The sequence below is a fragment of the Euphorbia lathyris genome, chromosome 4 (genome assembly GCF_963576675.1).
Source record: "Euphorbia lathyris chromosome 4, ddEupLath1.1, whole genome shotgun sequence".
Classification (NCBI taxonomy): Eukaryota; Viridiplantae; Streptophyta; class Magnoliopsida; order Malpighiales; family Euphorbiaceae; genus Euphorbia; species Euphorbia lathyris.
This window is the reverse complement of record NC_088913.1, coordinates 68460803-68481955: the sequence shown is the minus strand read 5'-3', so window position 1 is coordinate 68481955 and position 21153 is coordinate 68460803. Positions and strand designations below refer to the sequence as shown.

Genomic DNA, 21153 nt, shown 5'->3' with positions numbered 1-21153 from the left:
TGATTTGAATTTCTGGACGGACTATTGGATTGCCCCGACGGTTGCCAATCAGCTTGGCATCTCGGCAAATATACAGCGCAAACTTTATGATCCGCTTCACTTCTTTCGCGTTGATGATTCCTGGACTAATATACATCGCCTTCCTGGTCCTGTCCAATTGAACATCCAGAGGGTTTCTGGCAGCCGGGACGGAAAAGATACTTGTGTGTGGAAGCCGGCTATGTCAGGTATGTATACTGCCAAAGGGTTTTATAGCTCATTCTGCAACAGCACTCCAGTTGAGTGGAGAAAATTCCTCTGGAATGCCTTTGTGCCGCCTAGACGTTCTGTCACCTACTGGTTAGTGATTCATAAGAAAATTGCGGTACAAACCAATTTACAAGTATGTGGTTTTTCACTTGCTTCGAGATGTGAGCTGTGTAAATGTCATATTGAATCAATTGATCATCTTTTCGTCACATGCCCAGTGTCGAATAGTCTATGGAATGTTGTCTTCTCTGTTTTCGGCATTCACCGTAGTAGTATTCTGACCTTTAGGAGTCTTTTCCAGGATATTAGAACTGTTCGTTTACATATCTCTATGAGGAAATGGTGGAATTTGGCTGCTATAACTGCTGTTTGGTACATTTGGTACATCAGAAATATGGCTATTTTTGAAAACGATCTCCCTTCAATCCAATTCCTGCAAAATCGCCTTCATTTTTACATTCAGGAACCTAAATGGATTGTCAATTTGCCGAGCCGTGCTAGGCCTCCGCCGGACCCTATCATTGTTCGTTGGTGCCCGCCACCATCGAACTGGATAAAAGTTAATACCGATGGTGCAACGGACGGTGCGCCGGGTATCGCCGGGGCTGGTGGGATTTTCAGAAACTCTCGTGGGTTTGTTATTGGCTGCTATGCTATTAACCTCTCTAGTTCCTATGCACATATTGTTGAGCTGTCTGCCATTATTTTCGCAGTAGAATTTGCCTGGGAACGGGGGTGGCACAATCTTTGGATTGAATCGGACTCCGCATATGCGGTGGATATGCTAAACGGAAAGATTTCTATGGCTCCCTGGAAAATTAGATAGGACTGGCTTCAGTGTCTATCTAGGATCTCGAATATGAATTGCAGAATCTCTCATATCTATCGAGAGGGTAATCAGGCGGCGGATCAGCTTGCTCGTTTTGACAAATCAGCTTCGGCTATTACGTGGTGGCATTCGGCTCCTCATTTTTGTCAATCGTCTGTTTTTGACGAGCTTTGTAATGTTGCTCATGTTCGGTTTCCTTAATTTCGCTGTTTTGAACCTTTTCCTTTTTCTTTCTCTCCCTTTGTAATTTTTCTTTTTTTATTAATAATATTTCGGGTTGATTTGGTGTGTTAGGGGTGCCAACCTAATTGGGATGTCTAGCCACTTAATCGCGTCCCAATCTTTCATAAAAAAACTGTAAAAATATGTTTTTTATAATTTCAAATACAAATGAATTAGTAACTTCTTTTCAATACAATTAGATGTTAACTTAACTAATTTGAAAAATAGAGGTTTAGTGGGATTAAAAAAATCAGGGATTTAATATAATGAACCAAAAAATAAAAAATTAGCCGCCTGAAGATGATTTTTACCAACAATAATTACTATTGAGTATCTCAATTTATAAAAAGTAATTGAAAACGGAAGCATCAAGAAAAAAAATCAAATAGACATCTGTAATCCTTATAAAGTGGCAATTTCTCTACTTAGAAAATATACTGATTTTCCTAATAAAATAGGAAATCTTGAATATTATCACGTATTTATAATATTTGAATTCGATTTCTATTTTTATATTATTAAATAATGTAATACGAATGGCCAGGGGTGAATCCAGGATTTCTCTCCCATGAGAGCAAACAATACAACTAAAATAATTTTTATCCAAATAATAATAATAATAATAACAATACAAATAAATTATGTCAATTAAAATCAAAATTCAAGTAGGAGCAAAAAATACCAAAAGACAAAGTTCGGAAATGGAGTGTCGGACCAACGATCCGACTACGGAGGGATTGACTGCCGATTTTGATTTAATCTTAGTTAGGATTAGGGATTTCAATTTAAACTTAAGAAGAAAGAGAAATTAAGGAAGAAGAATTAAAGAGATTAAGGAGAGTAAGAGAGACCGATAGTTTGTTTTAGGACCTATTTAGTTTAATATTTAAATATTTACTTTTTTTATTGTAAGCAAAACGACGTAGTTCTAATTAAATAAAACGACGTCGTTTTGCTTTAAAACAGAATTATAAAAAAAAAATGTTAAATTTAAAACCATTCTTCATTCTCAATTATAGAACCAGTAAACCCTAAACTTCCATTGACGAAGGAGGGAAAAACTCTAAAAGTTCAAAACTAATACCTGGATTTAAAAAAAAAATACAAATGTCAGTGGGGGCAACTGCCCCTAGTGCCCCCATACTGAATTCGCTCCTGCTGATAACTACTATAATCAAAAGAAAGATATTTCAAGAGTAACTATTAAAATTCATACAAATAAATTTTTTTGAAAATTTACTGAATAACATATTCAAATCCATCCATAAATAACATTTTGTTCTATATCGAAAGCGATTTAAAGAACTCAACAATCCCAATATAATTGCTAACTAGACAAAAATTAATTGAACCAAACTTGTTTAAAAAACATTAAATAGAACAATCTTTCTTTTCAATATTGATCTTTTTTATGTTGATTTTATTCCTTCAATGTTCATCTTCAACACCAATGTTGTCTTCCAAATTTTTGCAAGCATAACTCAATAAGTAAACTGTTGGAGATTAATAGAAGATCTACGATTGACCCTTTAACTATTAGCTTGAGTTGTTGGTTAAAACGGTTCTTTGACATGGTATTAGATAGGGTTGTGCATCGGTTTAAAACCGAACCGAATCGAATTTATCGAATACCGAAATATCTAAAAATCTTATACCGAACTGAACCGCCGTAAGAACATAAATCGAACCGAACCAAACCGATTTTTTTCGGTTCGGTTCGGTTTTTCCCGAATTAACCGAATTAATATAAAACTTTATAAATAATCTAAAAAGCACAAAGCTTTAATGATATCGGAGCCCTGGTTTGTGGCGGGTGACTTTAATGATATCGCCTTTATGAGTGATCAGAGAGGGGGATCCAATCATTATGTTAATCGCTGTCTGCATCACAAGAATAGTATGGATTTATGTGGGCTTTCCGATCTGGGGGCTTCTGGTCATAAATTCATTTGGAAGCGTAGTAATACTTTTGTTCGATTGGACAAAGTCTACGCTAATGTTTTAGCTCTAACTTCCTTCCCCGAGTGCTCTGTGTTGAACCTCCCGTTCCGTCATTCGGATCATTGTCCTATTTTGTTTAGAATTTTGAGAGGTAAGCATCCTAGGGGTAAGAGACCGTTCCGGTATCAGTTGGCTTGGGAGTCCAATCCTAAGTTTAAAGAGTTCGTTCATGAGAGTTGGAGACCTCATTCGTATGTACTGCAAGCTGCTGAAGGGTTCAGGAATAAGGTGCAGGGGTGGAATAGGAATGTGTTTGGGCATATTTTCAGAAGGAAGAACAAGTTATTAAAGAGGATGGAGGGCATTCAACGCAGGTTGGAGGGGAGGTTTGATCATAGCCTTGAGGTCCTCCTCAGAACCCTTCAGAAGGAGCTGGAGGCTGTGCTTAGGCAGGAGGAGTTCCTTTGGTTCGAGAAGTCTCGGAAGTCCTGGATTAGAGATGGGGATCGTAATACCAAATACTTCCATCTCTCTACCCTGATCAGAAGGCATAGAAATAGAATTGAGGCCATTAAGGATTCTAATGGTGATTGGGTTTATGAAGATGAGGTTATTCGGAACTTAGCCCTGGATTTCTACAGAGAGCTGTTCAAAGAGGAACCTGTTCTTTTGGAGAGGGCTCACTCTATTGCTACATTTCCTTTAATCAGTGAGGATTGTAGTAAGGAGGCTTTTCAACCTATTTCCCGAAAAGAGATTGACCAAGCTATCTTCAGCATTGGGGCTTCTAAAGCTCATGGGATTGATGGTCTTCCGACGGGCTTTTACCATAAGCATTGGGATGTCGTGAAGGAAGGCATCTATAATTTTGTCTTGAGGGTGTTCAGTGGTTCGAAGGATATTGAGCTGGTTAATAGAACCCTCCTGGTTCTGATTCCTAAGATTGATAAGCCTTCTTCCTTTTTGCATATGAGACCTATCAGTCTTTGTAATGTTCTTTACAAAACTGTTACAAAGATTGTGGCTAATAGAATCCGTGGCATTCTTCCTGCGATCATTTGTCAGAATCAGGGTAGCTTTGTGCCTGGTAGACAAATGATGGATAATGTGGTGATCGCCCAAGAGATGGTCCACACGATGAAGATTAGGAAGGGGAGGAAAGGCATTGTGGCTCTGAAGCTGGATTTAGAGAAGGCATATGATCGAATTAATTGGGATTTCTTGATGGAGAGCCTTAAGAGAGCTAGAATCTCGGGCAGCTGGAGAAGTTTAATTAAGGTATGTATTTCTTCTCCTGTGTTTCAAGTTATGGTCAATGGGGATATGTCGGAGGAATTTTCCCCGGGCAGAGGAATCCGTCAGGGGGATCCTATGAGCCCTTTCCTTTTTGTTATTGCTATGGAGAGGCTCTCTCACCTGATTTAGGATGCGATTGATAATGGGAGTTTCCACCCTATGGCGATCAATAGCTTCTGTCCCCAGGTGACTCACTTATTCTTTGCAGATGATGTCCTTATCTTTCTTGAGGGTAATGAGGAGCAGTTGAGAGTCATTATGGATATTCTGGATTGTTTTTATTCGTCCTCTGGGCAGAAGCTTAATATCCAGAAATCTAGGATGATGTGCTCTAAGAATATGAATCAGAGAGTCTGTAAGAGATTAAGTGATCTCTCAGGTATTCCTCTTACTGATTCTCTTGGGAAGTATCTGGGCGTTCCCCTCCACAGTGAGCGTGTGTCTAAAGGCTCCTTCAAAGAGACTTTGGATAAAGCTAATTCGAAGTGTGCCACTTGGAAAGCCAAGACTCTGTCTCTCGCTGGCCGCCTCACGTTAATTCAATCTGTTAATTGTGCTGCTCCCAATCACATCATGCAGGCTTGTAAGCTTCCGGATCCTGTGCTTAATGATCTTGACAAGATTAACCGTAGGTTCTTGTGGGGGGAAGCTGCGGAGGGGAGGAAGATCGATCTTGTGCCTTGGAGTGAGGTTTGCCAGCCTAAAGATTCTGGGGGTCTGGATATTAGGAAAGCAAAGGACAATAATAAAGTTTTATTAATGAAACTCCTTTGGCGTATGTGGCAAAACCCCTCCTCTCTTTGGGTTCGCCTCCTTTGTGGTAAGTATCGGAAAGACAAAATCTTCGGGGGCCCGAAAGAGAGAGTTGTTAATTGTTCCTTCCTCTGGAAAGGACTTAGTGCTGTGTTTGATGAGTTCTGCTCGGGAGTTGGCCTGGAGGTGGGGAATGGTAAGTCCATTAGTTTCTGGTTTGATAACTGGATTGGGGATAAACCGTTAATTGAGGTGTGTTCTTCCCCCCCGCCTAGTGATATACGCAACTGGAGGATTGCCGATGTGGTTGACTCGGAAGGGGACTGGATCTGGTCAAAGTTTGATACTTTCTTTAGCCTTGAGACTCTCCTTAGAATGCGGGGAGTGAAGGTGAGTAATCAAGAGGAAGACTTGGATAGGCACTGCTGGGCGCTGACTAACAATGGAGTTTATTCTTGCAAATCGGCCTTTGAAGCTTTCTCTCTCTTTAGATCTGATCCTCCCTCGGATGTGTGGAAGTCGATTTGGACCCTTAAAGTTCCTTTCCGTATTAGGAGTTTCCTGTGGCTGGGCGTTAAGGACAGGCTTCTTACTAATTCGGATAGGCACAGAATGCACTTGGCTGATTCTGGAGCTTGCAGTAGATGCAGAGGCCATGTTGAGACTTTGTGCCATGCTCTTAGAGATTGCTCTAATAGTAAAGAGGTTTGGAGGAAAATTCTCCCACACCATATTTTCTCTTCCTTCATGGCACATTCTGAGGTCGACTGGTTCTCTGATGGTGTTAGAGGAAAGTTGCTTCCATACATAGAGCATGGCGACATTTTCTTTCCTATTATCTGTCACCAAGTTTGGAAATGGAGAAACGAGGAGATTTTTGGAGATAAAACTGTTTTTATGACAAACTTAGCTGATTTCTTCTCGAAAAAACTTTTCTCTATTATCGATAGTTTCAAAGGAGAGTCCCTTGCCAGAGCCTCTCAGTGTTGTGATGTCCATCTCGTGGGATGGAGCAGGCCAAGAGAGGGGGTTGTGAAGCTGAATACTGATGGTTCCTGCCTCAGTAACGGTAAGATTGCGGCTGGAGGTGTGCTTAGAGATGCAGGGGGCGCCTGGCTTTCTGGGTTCTCCCAGAATTTAGGGTTGGGTTCTTCCTTTTCTGCGGAGCTCTGGGCTATTCTTACTGGAATCAATCTTGCTAAAAGGCTGGGTGTTAAGAGGCTCTCTGTGGAGTCTGATAATTTGGAAGCAATCAAAATGATTTCTGAGAATCATTCTATGGGTCTTAACAGTCGCAACCTCATCAAAGCTATTAAAAGACTTTGCTCCTCCTTTGAGTTCGTAGAGTTCAGACACATTTTTAAAGAGCAGAATCGTGTTGCTGATTGCTTGGCGGCGGCGGGCCATGAAGGGACGTTAGGCGTTACTACCCTTCCTGTTTCCCCTAGTTTCATCTCTCCTCTTCTCTTAGAAGATAGGATTGGGGTTAGCTTCCCTAGGCTAATTCCTGGGTAGTTTGTTGTTGTTCGTTTTTCTTTTCATTTTCTACCAAAAAAAAAGTAAGAGCATAAATTAATGGTTATATTAAATGTTTTTTTAAGGTAAATAAGTGTTAGATTAGAATTTAATGGTTATATTAAATTCAAAGTTAAGGTAAATAGATGTTAAATTAGAATTTAATGGTTATATTAAATGTTTTTTTTGTAGAATCATAAATTAAAAAATTAGCAGGTTGTGTTATCATTAGATAGGTGGTGTGTATAAATTTAGGAAGGATTAGAATTTTTTTTCCAACCATACATGTATAAAACGACATAGTAGCAACTAATCAGTGCGGTGCGGTTCGGTTATTTCGATTTTTATTAAAAACCGAACCAAACCGCACTGAAAACCGATATTCACCAAAATAGCACACCGAATCTGAACCGTATAATAATTAAACCGAACCGAAAAACCAAACAGTGTCGGTTCGGTTCGGTTTTGCGGTTTCAAACAGCATAATGCACTGCCCTAGTATTAGAGCCCTTTTGATTAAACGGTCGAGTGTTCGAGTCTCCACAACCTCATTAAATTGTGGAATTAAAAACACATTGAGGGATGGACATGTGTGAGTAGCTCAAGAAAGCAAACATAGGAAATCCCTCATATTAAAAATTGATACTAATGTTAAATCACTATGCATAATTTTCGAATTTGCTGAAATTAAATGAAATACAATTTAGAAGAGGACCATTCTAATGCAATTGTTTGTCTAAAAATTGCAAATTGTAATTCAATAAAGGAATTAAGTAGAGTAATGTTTAAAATAAAAAAAGAATATAAACAATAAGAAATCAAAATAGGGGAAGCATGGTATAAAAGGAAGCAAAATAACATTTTCTATCCAAGAGATAGATTCAACGCTCTTCACAAAATACATGATATTCCAATTAGGAATTGGTGTAAAAAATGAATGATAATTATAACTTGTACAATATGGTCTAAAGATGGGATTGCAAAATAAAGTCAACCAAAGAAAACATGAAATTCAGGCTTTGCCTATAAGATGTCACCTCTAGAATAAGCCAACAGAAATTTGAATACTGTCTTTCGTTGAACCACTAACATTTTTCGTCCTGATCTCATCTTCCGAGGTAAAATCTTTCCGAAATAACATGTTAATCCTGTCAATCTGTCCATCTAGTAAATTTTATCTATTAAATCAGTTATGGATGAACAATTGTATTGGAAATCCTTTAGCCAACCCCGGTTGAAAAGCATAATAAATGAAAAAGGTCACTACGTGTTACATAAATTGCATGTTGGAATATGTGGAGCACATGAAGCATCCACCACAATCTTCGAAAAGGCCCGACTGATAGGATATTTTTGGTTAAGTGTTGAGCAAGAAACTAGAAAGTTAGTTGAATCATGCCATACTTGCCAGATTCATGCTAATGACAGTCACAAACCTAAGGCCTTGCAACAGTCCATTTGGGAGGGATGGCCATTCGCAATTTGAGAGATTGATATAGTGGGACCATTCCCAATAACAACCAAACAACGAAAGTTTATAATTGTGGCAGTCGATCACTTCATAAAATGGGTCGAAGAAGAAACTGCATTTACCATCACTGCCGATTGAATCATTGATTTTGTGATCATAGGGTTCATATCACGATTTGAGATTCCACATAAAGTTATCAATGATAATGGCTAGTAGTTCAACTCGTCTGAGTTCAAGAAATTTTATGAAGGGGGCATCAAGAATAGATTATCATATGGCTATTATCCTCAATCTAATGGAATGACAGAGGTCATCGAACCATCGTAAAATGGAATAAAAAAGAGGTTGGGAGAACAAAAGAAGAATTGGGCAGATGAGTTAGTCAAGATCGTGTGGGCTTATCGAACCTCCCCAAGAACTGCAATTGGAGAGACCACAATCGCCCTTACTTATGAGGTCGAAGCTGTTATCCTAGTAGAAATCAAATCACCCATTGATCGAATCCATTACTACTTTGAAGGATAAAATGAAATGAAATCATGACAAAGGCTGGAAAGTTTAGAAGAAAGACGTGACAAAGCATACATCCGTATGGCAGCATACAAACATCGAATCGTGGCATATCATGACAAACACGTCAAGCAAGTTGATATAAATGAAGGAGATCTGGTACTACGAAAGGCTAAAAAAACACATCAAGCAAAAGGAAAAGGCAAACTAGAAGTAACTTGGGTGGGTCCTTATCATATCCACCTGAAGGTAGGACCCTCCACCTTTAAATTAACTGAATTTGAGGGAAATAAGGTACCTCGTACCTAGAATATTCAAAACCTTCGCAAATACTGCCAGAAGTAGAATGTAAAGCCTTTAGTACTCTTTTCCCTTAGTTAGGGTTTTTCTATTGGGTTTTTCCTACTAAGGTTTAATGAGGCTCAAATGGTGGTTCTCCAAATGTATCCGGATAATTACATCAATAAAGATCCTTTTATGTCATTTCATGAAATTACTTGTCAAAACATGAATATTTTGTGAAAACCCTTTTAAAGGGGGAGAAATTATCATTATTATTCAAGGAAGTATAACAAAGTGTGGATCCACCAAAAGGAATGCTTCTAAGAAAGCATAAATGGAAAATTTTCCATATAAAAAAGCCTCCAGTGGAAAATAAACTTTCGCCTCAAAGATAGGAAAGAAAGCCATTAACAAAGCCTTTAGTCGCGAATAAATTTTCTCCTCAAAGATAGGAAAGAAAGTCATTAACAAAGCCTATAAAAGCAAACACGAAACAAAGTAAATACACTTTGTATCATGCTCAATGTAGGAAACTACGATAAGGATATAAGATTGGCCACCTATATACATAACCCACCAACACGTAAATAGGAAAGCTTTATAAAAAAGCAAAATAAAGTCATATGAAAAACAAAAATATTAAGCAAAGGAAATATTGTTTACGAAAATACAAAAAAAAAATATTACAAAGACCTCTATTCAACAAGGGGAAGAGATGAATTTACATCCTGAGCTATCGAAGAGTCAGGGGCGGATACATCCTTGGTGATGGCCGTTTTATCAAGAGCAGTCCTCTCTTCCTCATCCGCTAAAGAGTCTTCAACTGCAGCATCTTCAGTCGAAGGCCTCTCCGTGCCATAAATATCTTTGTATATAGCTCTTAATGGATCTTCCAAAAATGAATAGTACAGAGCTTCCTTCCTAGTAGGGATATTGATTTCTAGAGTTTGCCAAAAGTGGATACAAGGAGCCTCCACATCACAATCAGATGTTTTGGTTGTGAATTCTAGAGGAATAAGTGAACCTAGAGGATCCAAATATAGAGGCAAGAGCAGAGGAAAATCCAATAAGTATGCTAATGTTGAGTGCTATTACTACAAAAGAAAGGGCCACATTAAAAGATTTTGCAGGAAGCTCAAGCAGGATAAGAGCAAGGGTAAATAAGAGAAGAGAGATGACAGTACTGATGATGAGCAAACAAACGTTGCTGGCGAGTTCAATATTGTCTACGATGCTGATATTATCAATCTTGTAACCTGAGAGACTAGTTGGGTGATTGATATCGGTGCTACTATTCATGCCACACCTTGAAAAGAATTTTTTTGATCTTACACACGAGGATATTTTAGTTTTATAAGGATGGGAAATGACAACTTTTCCAAAGTTGTGGGAAAAGGTGACATTCACCTAGAAGCTGAGAATGGCATAAAGTTAATGCTGAAAGATGTCAAGCATGTTCCAGATATGCGCTTGAATCTTATCTCCGTAGAGAAGCTTGATGAAGAAGGTTTCTGTAATACTTTCCGCAATGGCCAATAGAAGCTCACCAAAGGTTCGATGGTGGTTGTAAGAGGCAGAAAGCACTCAAGACTGTATCTGATATAGAAAAAGCTCTCATAGTAAGTGGTCAATTCAATAGAGAATAAAAACACAAGCGAATCCTGGTATATACGCCTCACATATATGCCCGAGAAGGGTATGCCACAGCTAGCCAAGAAAAATATTCTAGCTAGATTGGATCATGTTCATTTGAACAAATGTGTTAACTGTCTGGCTAGAAAACAAAATAGAGTTGCTTTCAAGAGTTCCCCTCCTTCTAGAGTGGAAAACGTATTAGATCTGGTACACTCTGATCTATGTGGGCCATTTCCAAAGTCATTTGGTGGTGCTCATTCCTTTGCGACTTTCATAGATTGTCACTTTAAAAAAACATAGGTGTACACTCTAAAGACAAAAGATCAAGTACTAAATGTTCTCAAGCATTTTGTTTCCCAAGTAGAAAGGCAAACTGGCAAGAAGTTGAAGTGCATTCGGACAGACAATGGTGGAGAGTACACTAGTCCATTTAATGTGTACTATAAGGAGCATGGTATTTGACACCAGCAAACTCCTCCAAAGACACCGTAGTTTAACGGGTTGGATGAAAGGATGAACAAAACTTTGATGGAAAGAGTCAGATGCTTATTCTCACACTCAAAGTAGCCCAAGGAGTTCTAGGGTGAAGCTCTAGTCATAACAGCTTATTTTTTGAATCTTTCACCATGTGTGTCGCTGGATTACGATGTTCCAGAAAAGGTGTGATCTAAAAAAGACTTCTTACAAACATCTGCATGTGTTTGGTTGCAAAGCTTTCATCCACATTCCGAAGGATGAAAGATCTAAGCTTGATGTCAAAACACGAGAGTGTGTACTTATTTATTATGGTCGAGATTAATTTGGCTATAAGTTCTTTGACCCAGTCTAAAAGAAGTTAATCAGAAGCCATAATGCGGTCTTTATAGAAGACCAGACAATTGAATACATTGAGAAGTCTTGAAAAGATGTTCCTCGGCCTAAAACTAGCTTGCTAAGCCTATAAGTAGTTCCTCCAATGATTGTGCCAGGACAAGTTGGAGAAGAAGTTCATATTGATCAACCTGAAATAGTTGATCAGAATGCGTCCATTGATAATGAAGTAGATCATGCAGATGAAGAAGTTCACCACCAACCACCAACTCTAGAAGGTTCTCCAGTTTGAACAAGAGCTGGTAGAGTTGTTCAACCTTCTACTAGATATTCTGCAAATGATTATATCCTAATAACTGATGGGAGAGAATCAGAAAGCTTAGAAGAAGTCATGGATGACGAACACAAGCAGAAGTGTAACACCCTATACGTAGATTTTTTTAACTGAAACTATTCAGTAGACAAAAGCATAGATGAATAACTTATACTCGTAGTAATATTAAACATATATACGTTAATATATACAAATGTATTTCTACATAAATTTTACAGACTTATTTAGTCCAAAAGTTGACTTATACTACATGCTTGTGAGGAGGGGAGAGAGAGTGAGATGGAACCCAGTAGACCGACCTTTCATCCATAGAATCTACAGTTCTTTAAGCGTCCAAAGTCCCAGTCTAACATTCACCTCAACTAGCTAGAAAATTTAGCGATTTATATGAGTCGCAACTCAGTGAATATAAACAATCAATGAATTACCAATCACACACAGTCACGCAAACAAGTCTCACACCCAAGTCATACAAATGAAAATGAATGAACCGTTTTATTAATGTTGTGACACCACCAGCCAGTCACTACCCAGGATCAAATAACAAGTAACATGGGTAATATATATTGATGTACATCCTTGCAATCAAGTAATTTAACCTTTCGGTCCCTGTAATCAATTATTCCATGTATTGACCATTTAGATCCAAGTAGTTCAAATATTGACCGTATAGGTCCAAGTAGTCCAAATATTAACCGTATAGGCCCAAGTAGTCCATATAAATTCAAGTAGTCATAACAGTGACTGAACTGGTATGTCACAATGCCATCCATTTACGTTTCATGCAATCATGTACATATATTCTATATCAATTAAATCACACAACATATTCACACACTCATTTAAATCCAACTATCACAAGTAATATTCAACAAGTATCACATTTAACATATACACATACTCATTTACATCTAACTATCATAAATAATGTTCAACTAGTATCAATTCATATCTATTCAGTCAATTACAATAATTCAAATCAATATGTATTCACATCAAACACCACAATTCTCAAATCACAAACGCAATTAAAAATTAACTTCATATCATGTTTATACTCGCGTCTAGGCCGCTAATTTTCTCGATGATGGCTTGAACCCTCCTCCAGGATATCTTCAATATTATGAACACCTATAATATAACTTAGCATATGATTAAATATAAATTATACCTTCTTTAAACCTAATATTATTTACTTATTGATTTTTATTTTCCATTTCATTATACTTGTTTCCACCGCAATGATATTTGTGTCTATACTAATATGGCCTCTTAACATTAAAAACCTTATAAATCTTCTTTCCCTTATTCACATGAACTAATTCTGATTTCATTTTATCCTAAATTCATATCATACTAAACTTTTATAAAATTTCCAAGTATACATAATTTATTACAAAATTTCTCTTTGGGTCTTATTTTAATCACAATTTGCATGTACCAGTTCCACAAAATCACTCATAACACAAAAGATATAATTCCAAATGCTTTTATTTCTTTTCCTACTTAAATTAGACAAACATTGGTATAACATATCCAAAATTCAGAATTTTATAAGCTTTGTACAATTTACAACCGAATTTATAATCTGACCCAGTGTCAACACATAGGCAATACAGCATATATGAACTTCTTTCCTAGTTATATCTTAACATACAAATGCGATACTAACCAAACTTTCCAGATCACTAATTAAGACATATATGAACATTTCTTATTCGTAACACCTCTCCAAATGAAGTCTTTAAAGGCTTCAAAAATGTACCACAAGAACAGCTTTATGTATAGGATTCAACTTAGAGCTAGTCTAATAGATTATACCTTATCTCCTAAAATGCTTAACCAAATTGCATGTAACCAATTTTGGGATTTACCTAAGACCTAAACTCAAAACTTTGCCTGATTTAACTCTCTCAAAATCATCTTCCAAAATTATGAAATAATTTGTGTAAAGTGATGTGTAAACTTACCTTTCTCTTTTTCTACTTCTTCTTCTTCTTCCTTTTTTCTTCACTTTCTCTCTCTTGAAGGTGTTTCTCTCTCTAAATTTCTGGAGATTTCCAAATTAGAATGGATCATCTAATCATTCCACAATGTTATCTTATGGGTTTGAGTAAAATCCCATATCTATCCCTATGTAATTATGTTTTTTACACTCACCACTATCTTATTATAATTCTTATTATTATTATTATTATTATTATTATTATTATTATTATTATTATCTGATCTGAACTTGTATATAATATTATTTAATTATAAATTTAGCAAATTACATTTTAGTCCTTATACTTTTAAGATTATTCAATTTAGTCCATATACTTTTAAGACACACTTAAACATCTATTCATATACTTTCACTTATCCTAATATTATTATCTATATAAATTATCATGTATTCAATGATATAATGACATATAAAGTGCAAATATTATTTTCTAATGTCCCTAATAATGTCATGTAATGCATATATCTATATGAAATGAAATGCACAAAGTGAGATGTTACAAGAAGTGGTTTGTGCCATGTAATATGAGATAAAATCCTTATATGAGAATAAATTTTTTGAGCTAGTGAAGTTGCCTGAAGGCAAGAAAGCTTTGAAAAACAGACGGGTGTTCAGAATCATTCATGAAAAAGCAAACTCACAACTGAGATTCAAAGCCAGATTGGTTATGAAGGGATATAGTCAAAGAAAAGGCATCAACTCTGATGATATTTTCTCACCGGTGGTGAAGATGACATCCATTCGTACTGTGTTGGGGTTAGCAGCAAGTCAGAACCTAGAGGTTGAACAAATGTATGTGAAGCCTGCCTTGCTTATAGTGATTTGGAAGAAGAAATATATATGGAGCAGCCAAAGGGTTTCGAGAAAAAAAGGAAAAAAAAGATTATATTTACAAGCTAAAAAAGTCTCTACGGCTTAAAGCATGCACCTAGGCAGTGGTACAAGAAGTTCGAGTCAGTTGTGGGGGAGAAAAGCTACAACAAGACTACTCCAGATAACTGTTGTCTGATGATGATTTCTTTATTTTATTGCTCTATGTGGACAATATGTGATTGTTGGTAAGAACATTTCCAGAATTAACAATCTGAAGAAACAATTGAGCAAGTCATTTCATATGAAAGACTTGGGGCCACCAAAATAGATTCTTGGTATAAGAATCATTCGAGACAAAAGCGCCAAGAAGATATGGTTGTCGCAGGAGAAGTACCTTGAGAAAGTGCTTCAACGATTTAACATAGATAAATCTAAAATGGTTAGTTGTCCTCTTGCTAATCATTTTGAACTCAGTTCGAAGTAGAGCCCTTTTATTGACAATGAGAATAAAAAAATGAGCAGAGTTACGTATGCTTTAGCAATCAGAAGTCTAATGCATTCCATGGTATACACACGACCAAATATTGCACATGCAGTTGGTGTCGTGAGTAGTTTCCTTTCGAATCTAAAAAAGGAACATCAAGAAGCTGTTAAATGGATATTCAGGCATCTTCGCGGTACTTCCAAAATGTGCTTATGTTTTGGAGATACCGAACCTATGCTGATGCATATATGGCTGGTGATGCTGATACAAGGAAGTCTACATTAGGTTACCTGATTACATTTGTAGGGGGATGTGCCATGGCAGTAAAGACATCAAAAGTGTGTTTCACTTTCCACAACTGAAGTAGAATTCATTGCAATAACGGAAGCATGCAAAGAGTTGTTATGGATGAAGAAGTTCTTCAATGAACTTGGCTTTCACCAAGAAAAATACAAGCTATTTTGTGACAATTGGAGTGTTATTCATCTTGGAAAGAATTCTTCTTTCTATTCGAGATCAAAGCATATTGATGTGAGATATCATTGGATCAGGGATGTGTTGGAGATGAAGCTCAGCTCGAAAAGATTCATACTAATGAAAATGGATCAGACATGTTAACGGAGATTCTACTAAGGGAAATGTTTGAATTCTGTCGAATGGTTGTGGGAGTAACAAAACTCTTATACAATTGGGAGAGGGAGAATTGTTATGTGGTAGTTGGTTGCTATTCCAATAAATGGAGGAGAGTAAATTATTGATTTTTAAGAAAAAAACAAAAAAAATATGTTTTTGTTGAAAATTGGACCACCGAATTCAGTGATCTAATTAATGAAATTGCACCGAATTCGGTGGTCAGCAACATTTTTGGTGGCAATGTTCCTCCTTAGCTTTAAGACAATGAGATGTTTAATTTCGTATAAGTGAGAGCAAGCCAATGAGTATTTGTAGAGAGATTTGAGTGATTTAAGTCTTTTAGAGGGTAGTCTAGTTATTTTGGGGAGCGAGAAAATAGTAGGATAATTATTTTCTGGGTATTTTTAGGAAACATATGAGTGTTACTATTTTATTTTAGGTCACACTTTTGTAACTCTAGAAAATTATCTAGAACGAACTCTCTTTATACGCCTACTATTTTATAGTGGAAGAGTTTATTCTCGAACTTGGTCATGGACGTAGCCCATAAGGATAAACCACATTAAATTATCAGTATCATTTTTATTGATTATTTTGCTCGTTAATTATTATTTACAATCTGTCCGAAGAGACACAATTATTATCTACAAGTCGTCCGAAGAGACGCAATTATTATTTACAAGTCATCCCTAGAGACACAATATTATTATTTACAAGTTGTCCCCAATAACACAATTATTATTTTACAAGTCCTTCAAAGAGATACAACTATTATTCACAAGCTGTCACAAGCGGCACAATTACATTCATTACCGTTCTAAGAATGTTTCGAACATCACATAAATTTCAAAAAACCCCTGAAGGGGAGACATATGATGAGGAATGTGGATTAAAACTTATGAAGTCCATCACATTCACTACAAATACCCATATTAAGGAAATGTGGGTCTCCTTTCCTCTTGGATTAAACCTCAATTTGGGGTTCTTTAAAAAAAAATAATTATTTAAAGGGTACTAGTTAAAAAATATTTCCTTCCAATGGGGTTCTTTGTGAAGCCACTATCCAATTCTCCTCCCTTTTAAGAGAGGAGAGAATTAGTAAAAAAAATTAAATAAAAGAAATATAAAAAAAATTATTTATAATTTTTTTAAATTAAATATTAATATTAAACAAAAATCTAGTAGTAATAATATCTATTAGGATAAGGATTAAATTTGATCCTAATGATTTCGGTGAATATAGATTTGGTTTAACATATAAAATAGTATAAATTTAACCTAACGTTTACAAATAAGGGTATGTTTGGTTCACGTGGTAAATTTTTTTTTTAAAAAAGCCCAAATTGAGGTTTAGTCCTTTAAATATGGGACTAATAAATTATTTACCCTCTTGTAATACTACTAACTTTATCATCAGGATGTACACTAATTTTTTTCAATTTTACCTTTGTTAATGAGTTTAACATTATTTACTTTTTTTTTTATCATTTTATGGTTTCAAAATATAAAGAGTAGTGTAATTTAATGAATATTACGGAAAAAAAACTATTATTTATGCGGTTCATGAAATATTAATTTTTGGTACTTTCACATTGTGTTTTTAGAATTTCAAGTTTTAGATAAATAGCATGACTTAGTGATTATAGATGATGTTAAAAAAACAAGGTTATTTGGACTGCTCGTCTAGACGTTCGAAATTGAGAATCCGTTTCAATTTTCTCCGATTAGTCCTTCTCAATGTTTTTTTTTAGCACTTAGGCGATTTTTAGCCGCTTAGACTGCTTAAGAGACAATGAACAAAAATGTTTTTTATTACTTTTTTCTTTATTATGATTCACTTTTAAATATTGTCGCATGATTATTTGTAAATTATGTTTATTATTTTCAGATATTTTAGTTTAATTGTGTTATTTACTTGTTTGTATAATATGGTTTAATACTTTAAAAATATTGTTTCATAGTTTTTGGTGAATTATATTACTTTTTTAAACTTGAATTATATTACTTTTGAACATTATACTTTATTTGTTGGAGTTGTTTCAGTAATATTGTAGTTGAAATGTTTGATATTTTTGTACATTTTTAAAAGATTTTATATGTTACAAAAAATATACGTATTTTTTTATATTAATTTTTTTATATTATTATTTTTAGATATTATAATACATATTTCAATTGAATTTAAATAACAATTTATTAATTAACCAATAAAAAATATAAAAATAAAAATCCGATTAATTTCAATTAATCTTTAAGAGCTCTATCCATCCGATTAATGTCTAATGTTTTTTAGAATCTTAATTCTAGACATGAAATTAATCAATTATAGATGTTTTTTATTCATTAATAAAAATCTGACAAAAAGGAAATTATAATAACTAAGTACTAGCTAAAAAATTCCATGTACTTACTTACGGTTACTAATTATGTCATTAATAAACAAAAAGAGACATTAATTTATTAGTTGGAATTTTGGGGTCTCAGAGGCGTCGGTCCAGGGAACTCTCTATAGAGCCGGTCCTGTTAGATATAAGTAATATTTAAAAGGTTTTGAGTGATGGTTAAATAGTAGTTAAACTAGTTATTTCTAATTTTCGGTATCGTATGACTAAAACTAAACCGAACTAGTTTGGAAACGTAAGAATTAATTTGCACAATTTCATATATTAACTTTTGTTTAAATTTGGTATTTATCCCAGACATAAACTACTCTAACACAACTTATTATCTACGTAATTCTTTATGGCCTTTGTAAGACAAGCTCAATTTGTATCCTGTGCTCCGATCAACAAGTGACACCATGTTCTTCAATGTATTTGATAGCAAAATTTAACTCTTCTAGCAGCTATAAACATCAGTATATGGATGAATGGCATATCCTTGAGTTTCCAATATCAAATATATCTAGTTAGTCAAACATTATCTGAACTGAAATGTCTAATACTATAAAAACATCAACCACCATTTGAATGTGTTCTGCAACCACCCCAAAATGACTTATGCAAGTATAATGAAAATATAAATGACAACCAAATTTCAGTAAACAACATAGTACAATTTCCACACAATTACTAAACAGAGAACTGAAGAAAGAGGATAAAAAATCTGTTTGTTCATCCTTAATGAAAAAGTTGGACTAATATTTAGCAAAAAATTCTCTAGCAATGGAAACATCGTCATGTCATTCATCGATCTTGGCAATGATAGGAGTGCATATGCTCTTTAGCTCATTCATCTTATCCTCAAACTCATCTGCCTCACCTAGCTGGTTTGCTTCCAACCATTCAAAAGCTTCCTCAATCGCATCCTCAATCTTCTTTCTGTCTTCTGGGGCTAGTTTCGGGCTGATCTTATCATCGGTCACAGTATTCTTCATGTTATACGCATAATTCTCCAATGCATTTTTAGCATCAGTCTTCTTTTTAAGTTCCTCATATTCAGCCTTGTATTTCTCAGCCTCCTTTACCATTTTCTCAATCTCTTCTTTGGACAAGCTTCCCTCGTCATTAGTGATTGTTATCTTGTTATTCTTCCCTGTTGTTTTCTCCACAGCAGAAACAGTTAAGATACCATTGACATCTATGTCAAAACACACATTGATCTTAGAGACACCCTTTGGAGATGGGGGAGTGCCAGAAAGCTCCAATTTTCCAAGTAAATTGTTGTCTATTATTATTTTGCTCTCACCCTCATATACATCTACCAATACGCTGGTCTGGTTGTCAAATATAGTGGTGAATTCCTTCTCCTTCTTTGTAGGAATGGTAGTATTCCTTGGTATCACAACATTCATAAGATCTCCAACAACTCCCACTCCAAGTGACAGAGGGATGATATCGAAGAGCAGAAGATCCTGCAAGTTTCCACTTAAAATTGCAGCATGTACAGCTGCCCCATACGCAACAGCCTCATCCGGATTTAAGCTCTTACAAAGCTCCTTCCCATTGAACAATTCCTGCAACAACTCCTGTACCTTTGGAATCCTACAAGAACCACCAACAAGAACGACATCATCTACACTGTTCTTGTCCATATTGGCAGCTCTCAAACACAACTCAACAGACTCCATACACTTTCTGAAGAGATCCATCTTCAACTCCTCGAATCTGGCACGTGTAATGGATGAATAGAAATCAATACCATCTAACAAACAATCAACCTCAACAGTTGTCTCAGCAGTGGATGAAAGAATCCTCTTAGCCCTCTCACAGGCAGTCCTCAATCTCCTAAGAGCTCTAGCATTTCCAGAGATATCTTTCTTATCCTTCCTCTTGAACTCTTTAACAAAGTGGTTCACCATTCTGTTATCAAAGTCTTCACCTCCAAGATAAGGGTCACCATCAACGGACTTGACTTCAACCATACCTTCTTCTATAATAAGCAGCGAGACATCCAAATTACCACCACCCAAATCAAATATCAATACGTTCTTCTTCATACCGCTGCTTGCCTTCTTGTCAAGACTATAGGCAATGGCTGCGGCTGTAGACTCGCCGATAATACGCATAACATTAAGGCCAGCAATCGCACCAGAATTCCTGGTTGCCTGACGCTGAGAGTTATTGAAGTAAGCAGGAACAGTAACCACTGCATTTTTAACGGTTGATCCAAGATAAGCTTCAGCTATTTCACGCATCTTAGTAAGAACCATAGATAATATCTCCTCAGGGGAAAGCTTTTTCTCCTCACCCTTGTATGTAACAACAATCATAGGGTTATCACCAGGGCCAGCAACTATCTTAAATGGCAAGATCTTCATGTCACTCTATACAGAGGCATCAGAAAATCTCCTACCAATCAATCGCTTCGCATCTGTGTGAGATATATAGTTGTTAGGGAAAACCCCGAAGCGGAACGAAATATTTAATTTGGGTAAATAAATTGACAACAAAATAAAAGAAGAACAATAAAGTAAATGACACAAGGATTTACGTGGTTCGGCGGTGTGCCTAGTCCACGGGCGAAGGAGACCGAAAATTATTCCACTAGAGAGACAAAAGTGGTACAAAAGAATGGAGAAAATAACACTCAAAACCCTTAACCCCAATAGACCCAAAACCTCACAATTCTCTCTTAGAGAATATCACTCAAAACTAGCAATCTAATATCAATTGCTAGGATGCACAAACCTATGCCAATGCATGGTATTTATAAGAAAATTTTGAGATGTGAATGGAAAGAATCAAAGTCAAAAATTACATGTGAACAAAGGGAAAAAGACTAATGTGAACTTTGACAAAATTGTATGGCTTGTGTTCAAAATTCAACACAATTTAATTTGAATGTTGAAATTCAAATCACATTCATACAAATCTCCACCTTGATTTGAAATTTCACCAAAGGTCTTCCTTCGCCGTAATGCCCTTTC

At 35.9% G+C, this 21153-nt stretch overlaps 1 protein-coding gene across 1 annotated transcript; it reads right to left on the bottom strand.

Annotated features, from left to right (window-relative positions):
- Nucleotides 1-18714: 18714 nt before the first annotated feature.
- Nucleotides 18715-20941, bottom strand: LOC136225958 (heat shock cognate 70 kDa protein-like). The gene is made up of 2 exons (XM_066014175.1): nucleotides 20718-20941; nucleotides 18715-20597 (listed from the first exon to the last, which is right to left on the bottom strand). The coding sequence occupies exon 2, from the start codon at nucleotides 20542-20544 to the stop codon at nucleotides 18967-18969; it is 1578 nt and encodes a 525-aa protein (XP_065870247.1). The 5' UTR covers nucleotides 20545-20597; nucleotides 20718-20941; the 3' UTR covers nucleotides 18715-18966.
- Nucleotides 20942-21153: the final 212 nt, after the last annotated feature.